The 12,228-nt window shown below is 50.2% G+C and overlaps 1 protein-coding gene across 1 annotated transcript; it reads right to left on the minus strand.

Moving 5' to 3' along the window:
* Positions 1-4,694: 4,694 nt before the first annotated feature.
* Positions 4,695-9,825, minus strand: GPR50 (G protein-coupled receptor 50). Its single transcript, XM_010979587.3, has 2 exons — positions 9,522-9,825; positions 4,695-6,722 (listed from the first exon to the last, which is right to left on the minus strand). Exons 1-2 carry the CDS (start codon positions 9,709-9,711, stop codon positions 5,029-5,031), a joined length of 1,884 nt encoding a protein of 627 aa, XP_010977889.3. The 5' UTR covers positions 9,712-9,825; the 3' UTR covers positions 4,695-5,028.
* Between the last annotated feature and the right edge of the window lie 2,403 nt (positions 9,826-12,228).

Consider the following 12,228-nt stretch of genomic DNA (forward strand, 5'->3'; position numbering starts at 1 on the left):
TAGTCTCCCAGAGAGGCAGGAGGCAACTGGAACTGTGGGGACACAGACACTGGTGCTGGCAGGTGCTATTTTATTAGCCTCAAGACTTGGCCCTGCTCCACCTACCACCCTGTAGACACCCATACTGGGATGCCTCAGACCAAGCAACTAGCCGAGCAGGAACATAACTATTCCAAAAAACTGCGGAGGAAGGAACACTTCCAAACTCTTTCTCTGAGGCCAAGGTTAACCTGCTACCAAAACCAGACAAAGATATGACACAAAAAAAGGAAAATTACAGGCCAATATCACTTATGAACATAGATACAAAAAGTGCAGATACTAACTTACTTAAAATAAAGTTCATAGCATATAGCACAGGGAACTATATTCAATATCCTATAGTAACTTACTGTGAAAAAGACTATGAAAGTGAATATACGTATGTTCATGTATGACTGAAGCATTCTGCTGTTCACCAGAAATTGACACAACATTGTAAACTGACTATACTTCAATAAAAATATGTATACCAAAAAAAGAAAAATTGAAAACACTGTGAAATAGCAGTAGATACCTAGTAGAATAGCTGAAATAAAAAGGCTGAAAATACTGAATGTTGGCAAGAATGCAGAGCTCCTTGAACTCTTCACATGTTGCTAGTGAGAATATAAACTGCTCCAACTACCTTGGAAAAGTATTTGGCAGTACTTACTAAAACTAAGTACACATATACTTATGATGACTCAGCAATTCCAATCCTAAGTGTATTTCCAAGAGCAATGAGTTTATATATGTACCAAAAGGCATATACAAGAATGTTCATTAACAGCTTTCTTCATAATAGCTTCCAAACTAGCAAACACCCCAAGTGTAAATCTATAGTAGAATTGATAAGAAGTTGTTACATTCAATACAATGCAATTCTACACAGCAATAAAAAAATTGGACTGCTTCTACCCAAAGCAATACAGATAAATCTCACAGACAAAATAATGAGCAAAAGAAACCAGATACAAAAGAGTACATTTTACCTGCTTCCACTGAAATGAAGTGCAAGAACCAGCAAAATTAATCTGGAACCTTCTAAGTGCTGGGAATGTTTTATATCTTGATTTGTGCGGTGGTTACCTAGGTGTATACATATGTAAAAATTCATTGAACTCTACACTGAAAATTTGTGTGCTTCACTATACGTAAAAGTATAACAATATAAAATTAAATTAAAAGACATGTACAAAAATCTTTATAGAAGCATTTTTCATAGTTTTTCCAAATCAGAAACAACCCAAAAGTCCATCAGTAGTAGAACCAGTAAATAAATTGTGGTATATTCATACTGTAGAGTATTACATAAAAAATGGGGGGAAAAAAACAAACTCCTGATACACACAAAAACTTGAATGAATCTCAAAGACATAACGTTGAGCAAAAGAAGCCAGACTAATATATGATTCAGCAATTCCGCTCCTAGATATATATCCAAGAGGATTGAAATCAGGGGCTCAAATACTTGTAAATCAATGTTCATAGCAGCCAGAAAAGTGGAAACAGCCCAAATGTCCATCAATGGATGAATGGACTAACACAATGTGATGTATCCATCCAATGAAATCTTATTCAGCCATAAAAAGAATGAAGTAGTGATACCTGCTACAACATGGATGAACCCTGAAGACATTATGTTCAATGAAAGAAACCAGACACAAAATGACAAATGATATATATCATTTATATCTAGGTATCTAGAATAGGCAAATTCGTAGAGACAGAAAGTAGAATAGAAATTAATAGGGCAGGAGGAAGGGGGAATAGAGACTTATTATTTAATGGCTACAGAAGTTTGGCTTTTTTTTAATAGAGGCACTGGGGATTGAGCCCAGGACTTCTTGCTTGCTAAGCATGCACTCTACCACTAAGCTATACCCACCTCCCACAGATTTTATGTTTGTGATGTTGAAGTTCTGGAAATGAATAGTGGTGATGATTGCACAACATTGTGAATGTACTTAATGCCACTAGATTGCACACTTAAAATAGTTGAAATGGTAAATCTTATGTTATGTATATTTTATCACTACTTTTAAAAAGAAGCTGGATATAAAAATATATACTGCATTCTGCCATTTTATGAAGTTCCAGAACAGATAAAATTAATGTATGGTGCTAGAGATCAGGATAGTGGTTGCCTTTGGATAGAGTATTGACTAGAAGGATGCAAAAGGGAGCTTTCTGGAGGGTCAGAGTGGTAGTTACACAGACGTACACCTATGTAAAAAATTGTCAAACTTTCGCTTTTCAGTAAATACATTATATTTCCATTTAAAAAGAAAAAAAAAGAGTAGAAACTGGGGGAAACTGCTGTTAAAAGTTGCTTGTATTTCTTTATCCCTCGACTGTGGAGATGTATTTATGAGGCTTCTTGACTTTGGGAGTGAAGAGAGGCAGGATAAGGGAAGGAAGACAGGAGGTGGGCAGGCAGGAATGACGGTCACAGCATGCAGGCAAGCCAAGTGGCTAAAGTGGAAAAAATGCCAATAGTTTTGTTTTTTTTTCCTCTCTCCCATCACCTCTCAGAACCCTGCACCCAGTGTGGAGCATTGCAACACAGCATACTTAGTTTGAACACTTGCAATCTTACCCAAAGCAAAGCTCCTTGGGCGAGGGCAGAGAGGGAGAACAAGGAAGACAAGGGGAGGGGGTGGTGACTGTAAAGCAGTTTGTGAGCACATGAGTAAGCATCCTTGTCAAGTATCCAGGAATACTTGGCAGAAATGTTGCACAGGGAATCGGCAGTCACTCTGCTGGGGCTTGAACCACTGTAATTTGGGCATCAACACTTAAGATGACCTCTGTTTATACTCACGGTCGGGTTAAAGCAGGATAGAACCACTACATACGCATAACTCTGTGAGTCTGTGTATATGTGTGTGTTTTAAGTGTATATGTTTTCTTATCCAAATTGATATGCTGCCATATATTAATTTGAATCTACTTTTTAAAAAGTTTTTCTTAATTTTGGAGGTTTGGGGGGAGGGGAGGTAATTAGGGTTTTATTTACTTACTTATTTTTTGACAGAGGTACTAGGGATTGAACCCAGGACCTTGTGCATACTAAGCATGTGATCTACCACTGAACCATACCCTCCCCCTGAACCCACTTTTATTTTTATGTAGCAGTTTAGTTGGGGAATTTCCACCTGTTCTCTTGTTTCCCACTCTTGTGCTTCCCCCTACTAGATCGTGGACTCTGTTTCTTAATCCTAGGAGCCTCTGGAGTTGTGACATTACAAGGGCCCGGCTTCACTCCTTCCATAGGGGTAAAAGAAGACCTGTTTTCGGAAACTGTGGCAGCAGGGTCCAGAATTCCAAGAGCAGGCAGGTCAGGTCATCCACTGTCACCGCACTAGTGAGAACACGCCACACCCAGGGAGCCCTCCTCTGCCCCTACCCCACCCTGACCTGGCCAGTTTGCTAAGCAACACAGCTGAAGAGAGAGGGGTCATGTGATCTGCCCTGGGGTATAGCAGGGAGGGTACTTGCATCCAAGTCTCTTGATCCCCCAAGGTGAATGCTTTTCTACTACCCCCCAACTCTCCCACAGGTAAGTCTGGAAGAGGAAGCAAATTTATCCGCAAATCACACACCAAAGCCGCAAAAACACTTTTATTTAATTGCTATCACAAATACAGTATTGAATTAAGGCAGTATAATACATTTCCACTTATCCTGACAAGCTTTTGTACAGTAAACTTTGCTTTAACTATTAATTTGAATCAGTAATTTAAATTTTTATTAAACAACGTTTTCTTGAATTCTAGAGAAAAATAATTTTCTGGGCTGCCAAGTGTGCTGATACAAGACATCTACAACAGAATACTGTTGATTGTGGAACCTCAGCCAAGTGTAGTGGGCTTGGCTGGTGCTGACAAGCCCTCCTCCCCACCTCCCTCCCCAGCTAGGAGGCTCCGAGGGACAGAGTAGGAGAGAAAAGCTTTTGGAGAAGCATTCCACTTTACAAGTCCACGGCAGTACTCCATTCCCTCCTGGCTACCGGTTTTTACTTCAAATTCCCTCTTGAATGAAAAAGAAAAATGCAAAAACTGATTGTGTAAAAACATCAGGCTGTGTAAAAAAAAAAATCTGAGGTAAAGAGTAGTTGTGAATTATAATATTAAAAGCATGACTGATTAATCGTAGCAATCATAAATTTGAGTTTGGGAAGAAACTAGTTTATGGATGGATGTGTTTTTCTGGAACTAAATGAAAGAAAATCCTGGCAAATACTAGAAAAAAAGTAAGTAACTACAAAGAAGGTAAAAACATCTCATCATTTGCATTCCTGTTTAACTATAAAAATCAGTACCGATGTTTGACTTTTCACAAAATAGAAACAATTCAGTGCGGTGCGGCCATATCTTTCCTTTTGCCATTTGATCTCATAGGCATAACTATTTATTTTATTAAGAGCTTATCAAGTTGTGTTCTTCAGATATGGGTCATACTTTGTTTCTGGAATTTAGAAAAGAAACTGTTTCAAGTACTTGTACTTCATCGCAATTGCCTTTCGGACTGCCATAAAAGTACAATGAAGAGTTAAACACGCGTAAAGCTCTGCGGGCACATTCACAGAAGGCACACCTTTACCATTGCGCATGCGCTTCTCCCCCACCCCGCAAGGGATGGGAGAAGAAAGCGGAAATGAGGAGAGGGAAGAGAGGGCGACAGGGAAGTGGGAAAAAAATCAAATTCTGCAAGTTCAAGGATCACTGTGGGCTCACAGTCAACCACAGGAGGAAAGGGAGGCTCAGAACAACAGAAGCCAAACTTCAGGGAAATTTTGTGTCTAAAATAGCAAGCACGCACACGCTCACACATTTTCAGAGTTCATTATGTAAAGGAGTATGCCTGAAAGGTGCGTGTAGCTCACACCGCGTCTGCGAGTCAGTGTCTGCATGTGTCTGTCTGTGTATAGATGCACTATGGGGTCTCCCTTTGCATTACATATGCTAGACAAACCCACTGCTTGCCTACCCCTAAAAGCACTTTTCACACGGCCATTTCATCAGAATCAGCTTCAACATCAATAACCACAACCTCATGGTAATCATTGGTGGCAGTGGTGACCACAGTGGGGTCAAGAGGGGCAGTAGCAGTGGCAGGCTCCAACAGGCTGGCAACAGGCTCAGAGGACTCACTGGCAGGGCTGGAAGCAGGCTCAGAGAGGTCAGTGACATCACACTCTAGGTGGCCAGCAGCAGTGGTCTCAGGGTGGCAGGAGGCAGTGAGCTCAGGATGGTCAGCAGCGGTGGGCTCAGGCTGGCCAGCGATGACAGGCTCAGGGTGGCTGGTGGCAACAGGCTCAAGAGAGTCAGCAGTGGCAGGCTCAGGGTGGGTGGTAGCAGGCTTGGTGTGACCAGTGGTGGGTTTAGGGTGGCTGGTGGCAGGGCTGAAGGCAGCTTTGGAATGGCTGCCAGTGACAGGCTTGGGGTGGCTGGAGGAAGGCTTGAAATGGACAGAATCAGCCTTGAAATGGACAGACGCAGGCTTGAAATGGACAGAGTCAGCCTTGAAATGGACAGAGGCAGGTTTAGGGTAGACAGTGGCAGACTTGGGGTGACCAGAGGCAGACTTGGAATGGCCAGAAGCAGGCTTGGAGTGGCTAAAGACAGACTTGTGGTGACCAGAGGCAGATTTGCGGTGGGCAGAGGCAGACCTGGAGTGGCCAGAGGCCGGCTTGGGGTGGCCAGACGCTAGCTTGGGGTGGTCAGAGGCACGTTCAGGTTGGCCAGCTGCAGCATCACCAGGTAGTGGAACATTCCGGACGTTCATTGGCACTTCCTCCACAGCAGGACTGGCATGGGCATGGTCTTGTTCGCGGGCTTGGTCGCGGGCTTGGTCGCGGGCACGGGCACGGGCACGGGCAAGGGCACGGGCCTCCCGCATCTCACGAACGTCAGTGATGAGGCTGGAGAGGAACAGGATAGGATGCCGCATAGCATGGAAGATGGTCCAGTATTCTCTTCGGAAATTCTCATTGAGGAGCCCGTAGATCACAGCGTTGAGGCAGCTGTTGAAGTAGGCTGTGAAGTAGGCTGCAAGATAAAGCCAGCTGGGGATCTTGCCTGCCGTCTCCTTCGGACTGACAGCCACCAAGACAGTGAGCGCGTTAATAGGGCACCAGCACACTGCAAAGAGGAGGAAGATCACAAACATGGTTAGAAAATTGCGAACCTCAGCAAGCTGGTGGTTGGGATTTTGCCCAGCCGGGTCACGGGCTGCCAGCACTTTGGTCCAGATCCTCACGTAGCAGAAACCCACGATGAGCAGAGGGAGGACAAAGTGGATGCAGACGATGGTCACAGCAAAGATGGGGTTGTTCACATAGTTGAAGATGCAGGTATAGGTGCGAGGATCATACTCGATGGTACCAATGTACATGTTGGGCAGGACAGCCAGGAGGGTCATGATCCAGGTGACGACCAGGTAAATGCAGGTATTGCGCACACTGAAGATCCGCTCGTACTGGAGGCTGTGACAGATGTAGCAATAACGGTTGATGGCGATTGCCACAATATTGAAGATAGAACCGACCACACTCAGCCCTGTGATGAATCCAACCATCTGGCACTGTAACTGGCTCAGATCCCAGCCCCCAATAGCCATGGCATGCAGCATCAGAGGATAGGGGTAGATGGCCACCAGCATGTCGGCCACGGAGAGGCTAACCACGAAGATGTTGCCTGAAAAACATATCGAGGAGGGGGAAAGACAGAAAAGAATAAATGGTTATGTTTGGAAATTTACAAATTTAAGCTGGAGGAAAAGGCCAGCTGGAGTTGCGACTATTTGGAATTCTAGAATTCTTTTAAAGAAATACAGTTGTGTTTTGATTTTTATTTACAAGCATGTCCTAGGTGATTCTGATGCACTAGCAGCTTTGGGGGACCTGTACTTTGACCACCGTTTTTTCCTTTCAAACAATGTCATCTCTGCGTTGGGAAAGAAGTGAAGTGATGTCAGAAAGCAGTAAGCACGAAAACCTGCTGAGGAGCCCTTCACAGGGACCGTCGACGTGTGTGCGGCCACCATTTTAAACAAAAACAAAATGCAAACTTTTTCGGGGTGGGGGAAGTAGAGGCGAGCTAGATGAAGCTGTCTGTAGGAAACAGTCGAAGGTGGGGACTGGAGTAGGGGGGCAGATCTGAGGAAAGTCAGGAAAACTCCACCTCTCCCTGCCCCGAAAACAAAATAATAAATTAGTCCTCTGCCCTCTCTCACTTACCATTGCATTTACCACGCAAACATATCTAAAGAGAAATGCCCGAGCAAGGGCACTAGAGGCCATAGTTTTGTTAAATGGGGTTTCCCCGCGGGGTCATACAATAATCTAAGACCTAACCAAGTAAATACTTACCATTTCCGAGGTAACCTAAGAGTAAAAACTGAGGGAGAGGGGAGAGGGAACCCTGTAAAACTGAGTCTTAGAAATAGTGAGGAAGGAGGGGAAAAAAATCAGGAAAATCTCTGCAAGGATTGACGTAAGTGCCTGCTTCATGCGGGTCCCCACGCAGAGCCGCGCATCGGCATGTTCACAGCCTTGCCATGGGCTCCCGGCCCCCGGCCCAGGGCTTTACTGGAGCCTGCGGGCTAAACAAGAAAGTGCAGGGGGCGGGCTGCCCCCACTCCTATGTTGTAGGGCGGCGGTAGGATCGTTTTTTATAAACTTGTAAGGCCGAGTGCAGGCGCAGAGCCCTCTTTCTCTGGAAACACCTCGTTGCTAATTAGCATTGGTTTGGCAAAATATTACATGTCATCTTGGCCTGGGAGAAAACGAGCACTTTTAAAAACGGAAAAGGAATGTCTCCTTCTGCCTCCATCCAGAGCGTTGCCAAGTCGCGGCCTCAGCTCTTTCTACCCAAGAGGTTCTTTCTAGGGTTTTCCCTCAAAGTAATGCAGTCGGAGTAGAAAAGCGGGAAAGGGGGGGGGGCAAGGCCTTCAAAACAAAACCACAGCAACCATAAACACCTTTATTTGAATTATACAAGGAAAAGGAGAACTAGAAAAGGAAAGGAAAGGAAACGGGCTTTGCAGGTGCCCCCTCGAGTGGACTCCGGAGTCCGGCACCTTAGGACCACACTGCTGGAGAGAAGGCGAGGTCCAAGTGTGCGGCCCCAGGTCTCCAGGGGACAGCGGAGAAATCAGACACACCCATCAGAGTTTAAAAGAAAACTTTTGATGACTGCGCGTCCGTCAGTGCATTTAGAAATTTGTGTGGTGTTTGTGATTTCTCGTCTGAGCAAAATAATCCTCCAGAGACTGGCTGCCTCCTCTCCCCCGCACCCCGCCTGCCGGGGTCCTGTGGGTGCCCGACCCCCTAAGACCCCGCCCCCTCTCTCTCTGCCCTCTGGCCCCAGGCCGCCGGGATTCTGGCGGCGGAGACCCTAGGCGCCGCCCCCTCCCTCCCCGGGCCTGAGCTGGGAGTTTGGGCCCCTTCGCCCCTCCCCCCCACCCCCTCCGGAGCCCTCTCCCGCCCATCCTGCAAACGCAGCACGCCGCCCTGCCGAGTCTGCCGCCCGAGCCCCCGACACGGGTCGCAGCGCCCGGCATCCTCGCGCACTCTCCCCCAGGCCCTCTGGCAGCCGGCCCCGCGACCCTTGGCACTGGCAGGCTGCAAGGGGAGTCTCGCTCGCCGCCACTCCCCGTCCCGGCTTTGCAGTCTCTGCGCCCCCGCCATCCCCTCCCTCTGTGCTCTCCCGCAGCCGTCCCGCGACCCTCACGGATTCTGCGCTCTTCTATCCCCTCGGGACGCCAAGCTCCCGAACCTTTCCGCCGCCCCGTCCCGCGACCCCCCGGTACCCCGCTTACGGACTTCGGGATCTCCGCCGCCGCCGCCGCCGCCGCCGTCGCTGCCACCGCCTGCTGCGCGCAGCCGGCCGCTCGCCTCTCTCCGCCGCGCGCCCTGGGACGGACGGGCGGACGGAGCTCGGCTCCACGTTCAGGCGTGGGGGTCTGCGCTCCGCCGCCCGGGAGCTGCCCGGGAGCCGCTGTGGAGCCACAGGGCTGCGGCGCGCGGGGGCTCGGTCGGGCTTGGGCGCGGCCGCCGCGCTGCGCTCCACCAAGCGCCGCCTCAGCCGCCTGAACTTAACTTTACCGGAGCGGGTCGCAACCCTGCTGCTCCCTCCGCGTCAATTCCTCCCGCGCTGCCTCGGCGCGGCCACCTCTGCAGCATCCGGCTCGGCGTGCTGTCCCCGGGCGGCCACCGGACTCTCCGCTTGGGTGCCGGCTCCCGCTGCATCAGGTCCCCGACAGGGCCGGGCTCGGCGGTCTGCCGCGCACCGCGGGGACCCGGGATTTGCCTGGAGAAGCTCTAAGTTTATGGGGCCCCAGCGAAACATCACCACTCGGGTTCACAGGGAATTGGGGAGCAAGGACGTTCAGTTTGAAGGCCCGTCCACGGGTTCCCTATTCCAGGCTCCCAAACTAACGCCCTAGGGGTTGGAAGTGGTTGCGCTGGGTAGGGAGCAGGAAGAGAGGCTTACCGGAATTTCGGAGCTTCTTGTTCTTCGACACAGCCAAAATGACCATGGAGTTGCCAATCAGGTCTACGACGATGGTGATAACCATTGCGCAGAACATAAAGATGATTAGAGCCGGTGGGTAGTCTGGCTGTGGCAGCTTACAGCCAATACAGCCATATGGGGTGGGAACGGCTAGAGTAGGAGGCCCCATGTTGCTGCAGGAGACCGTTAGGTTCTCCCAGCTGGGCCTGGACAGCAAACACCTGCTCTGTAGCCAGGAGCTTCCAGGAGCTTCGGGAAAGCTGCCACCTCTCTGAAAGTCAGAGAACAAGTGACAGCATTTTCGCCCCGCTCCGATGAGCTTTTAAAGCCTCAAGAGGCGGCTAGCCCCACCCAAAGTCCCTCCCCCCAACCAATCAGAACTTTCCTGACCACCCCCGCTTTGATCTCCATCTCCTCTTGGACAAATCCACATCGAGGTGTCGTCTTGCTTCCGACTGCCTTGTATGTGCTTCCCCTCTAGCCGCTCCCCCTCCCACCACCGTCCCTCAGGTACCTTGCTTCGTGACCAGCTCAGAATCCACCTCCCCCTCACCAACCACTGCTCATCCGTTTCTAGCAAGTTCTCCCTCCCACTCCTACGCAAGTAAACGTTGTTGTCTGCAAAGCAGAGCCATGGGGTTTCCTCTTTGGATCCAGTGCCAACCCAAGCCAGTCTGAAGCCCCCAGGAGAGTGTGAGGGGTGGCCAGTGGCCCCTTGAACCATAGATATTTGCCCTTGCGATCTCCTTAAGAGGGTCATCCCATCCCAGGGCCCTTGCAAGTTCAGTGCCTTCTGTACTCTGCGGGGAGCAGGAGATAGCTGCCTGGGGGCGGGGGGCTTCCATCCCTGGTCTGAGCCCCCATTCTGTAGGGAGCTTATCCCCACTCCGGTGCCTGGCAGGAGTTGTTTGGCTCCCTTAGCAGCAGGAGCGGGTGGCTGTCCAGTCCCCGACTTGTGTTCTCCGTGAGGAGATGTCCCCTACACCAGGCCCCGGGAACAGGGATCCAGTCTGTACTCTGGGAGTGAGGGGAGTTAGCTGGTGGCCGCTTGCCCCCAACTTCGGGGCAAGCGAGAGTGAGAGCTCATCGCCTTCCCCTCTGCCGGGCACCCTGACTGCAGGGGCTTAGAGGCTGCTCTGGGAAAAAGTAAAACAGGTGGGGGGTGAGGGGACCTTCTCTTGGGCCGCCGCTCCTCAAAGAAACCCGGGGCGAGCCGCTCCGATTCTCGTCCTCTCTCGAGGTGCTCCGCACGCTTTACAGCGCGGCGCGGGGCGCTGGGGTAAACTCAGGGAGCTGTGCCGGAGCAGCGGGACAGGCGCGGAGATGCCGGGCTGAGTAGCTTAGAAGCCAAGGGCAAAACAGCGGCCCCCGCCCCAGGCATAACTCATCTCAACCCATCTCCCTTGCCTTCTCTTGCCAGGCTCTCATTTCGACCTCAGCTGGGTCGGGCCGCCCCATTGCCCCTCGGATCTTCCTCCCTAGGCGATACGGCTCCCTGCGGTGCGCCCAGGCTCTTGGAGAGCACGGGCCACGGGAAATCCGAAAGGTTCGGGCTAAAAGGACGACATTAGGATACTCGCTCCCTCAAAGACCTTGGTCACGGGGGTGGATATTTTGCCGGCTACTAAAAGTTATGACTATTGTTGAGAAGCCTCCCAGAAAATTTCAGCAAACACCTAGCAATTTGTCCCAGACTAGCCTTCCTGCTGCAGTGGGGGAGAGGGGGTTGGACTGTCCCGGAGCGCCACCGTCTGGACACTGCCTCCCTCTTGCCCCACGGAGAGGGGGGCGGACACGGGGAGGGGGGATGGAGGTGGGTTCGGCGAGGGACTTCAACATTCAGGGACCTTTAACGGAAAGATAGATACGGCTGAAAATCAAGATTGCATGCACTTTCTCCAGCTGAAAAACCCAAACTAGTAACGCGTCCCCTTGTTTGAAGACGAACCCCCCCCCCCCCGCCCCAATCCTGTTAACGCTGCTGAGAGGGGAATCCGCCACGAATAAGGATCTCCCGCCTGGAGCCTTATCTCACTCATTATCTCGCTGCTCCTGGTCGGCTGGAACCCGGGCCGGGCCGCGCGCTCTCAGGGCTGGACTTAGCCAGGATTTACCGTAAATGCAGCCCTAAAACAGGCTCTGCTATCCTCCTTAGGCAACTGTGAGCCCCGAAGAGGGACCAAAGCCTAAAGCCCGTCCACATCGTGGAGTAGTTCGTGGAGTAGTTTGTTCACATCAGGCTGCTGGTGCTGGTTTCCCGAGGGTTTGGGTCCTTTTTCTTTTGGCAAAGAGCGGGGGTTTTTTAATTCAAATAAGCAAAATTGTGAACGAAAAAGGGAAACCAGCATTCTAATGATTTAAGACACTAGAGTGTCCCCTACCCAAGCCCCTCCTCCGCAAACAATCCTGTACAGAGAGCTGGCAAACCGTTCTCCAGTGCACCCACAGTACTTCTGAGACGAGGTGGCCCCAGAGCTGGTGGAGGCCCAGGACACTGGGAATCGTAGATGAACATGGCTGGACTTCCCTGGTACTGAGGAGCGGGCAGGAGAGAGGGTGAGCTGATCCCTGGCCCCAGCCCCTGTTTTGACACTGCTTGACCATAACCTCATAGGGGCTTGGACTTTTCAGTGCTAAGCAAGTGGGAGAGGCAACTATTTTAATAATGGGGGAGGGCGGAGAATTC

This window comes from Camelus dromedarius, chromosome X (genome assembly GCF_036321535.1).
Source record: "Camelus dromedarius isolate mCamDro1 chromosome X, mCamDro1.pat, whole genome shotgun sequence".
NCBI lineage: Eukaryota > Metazoa > Chordata > Mammalia > Artiodactyla > Camelidae > Camelus > Camelus dromedarius.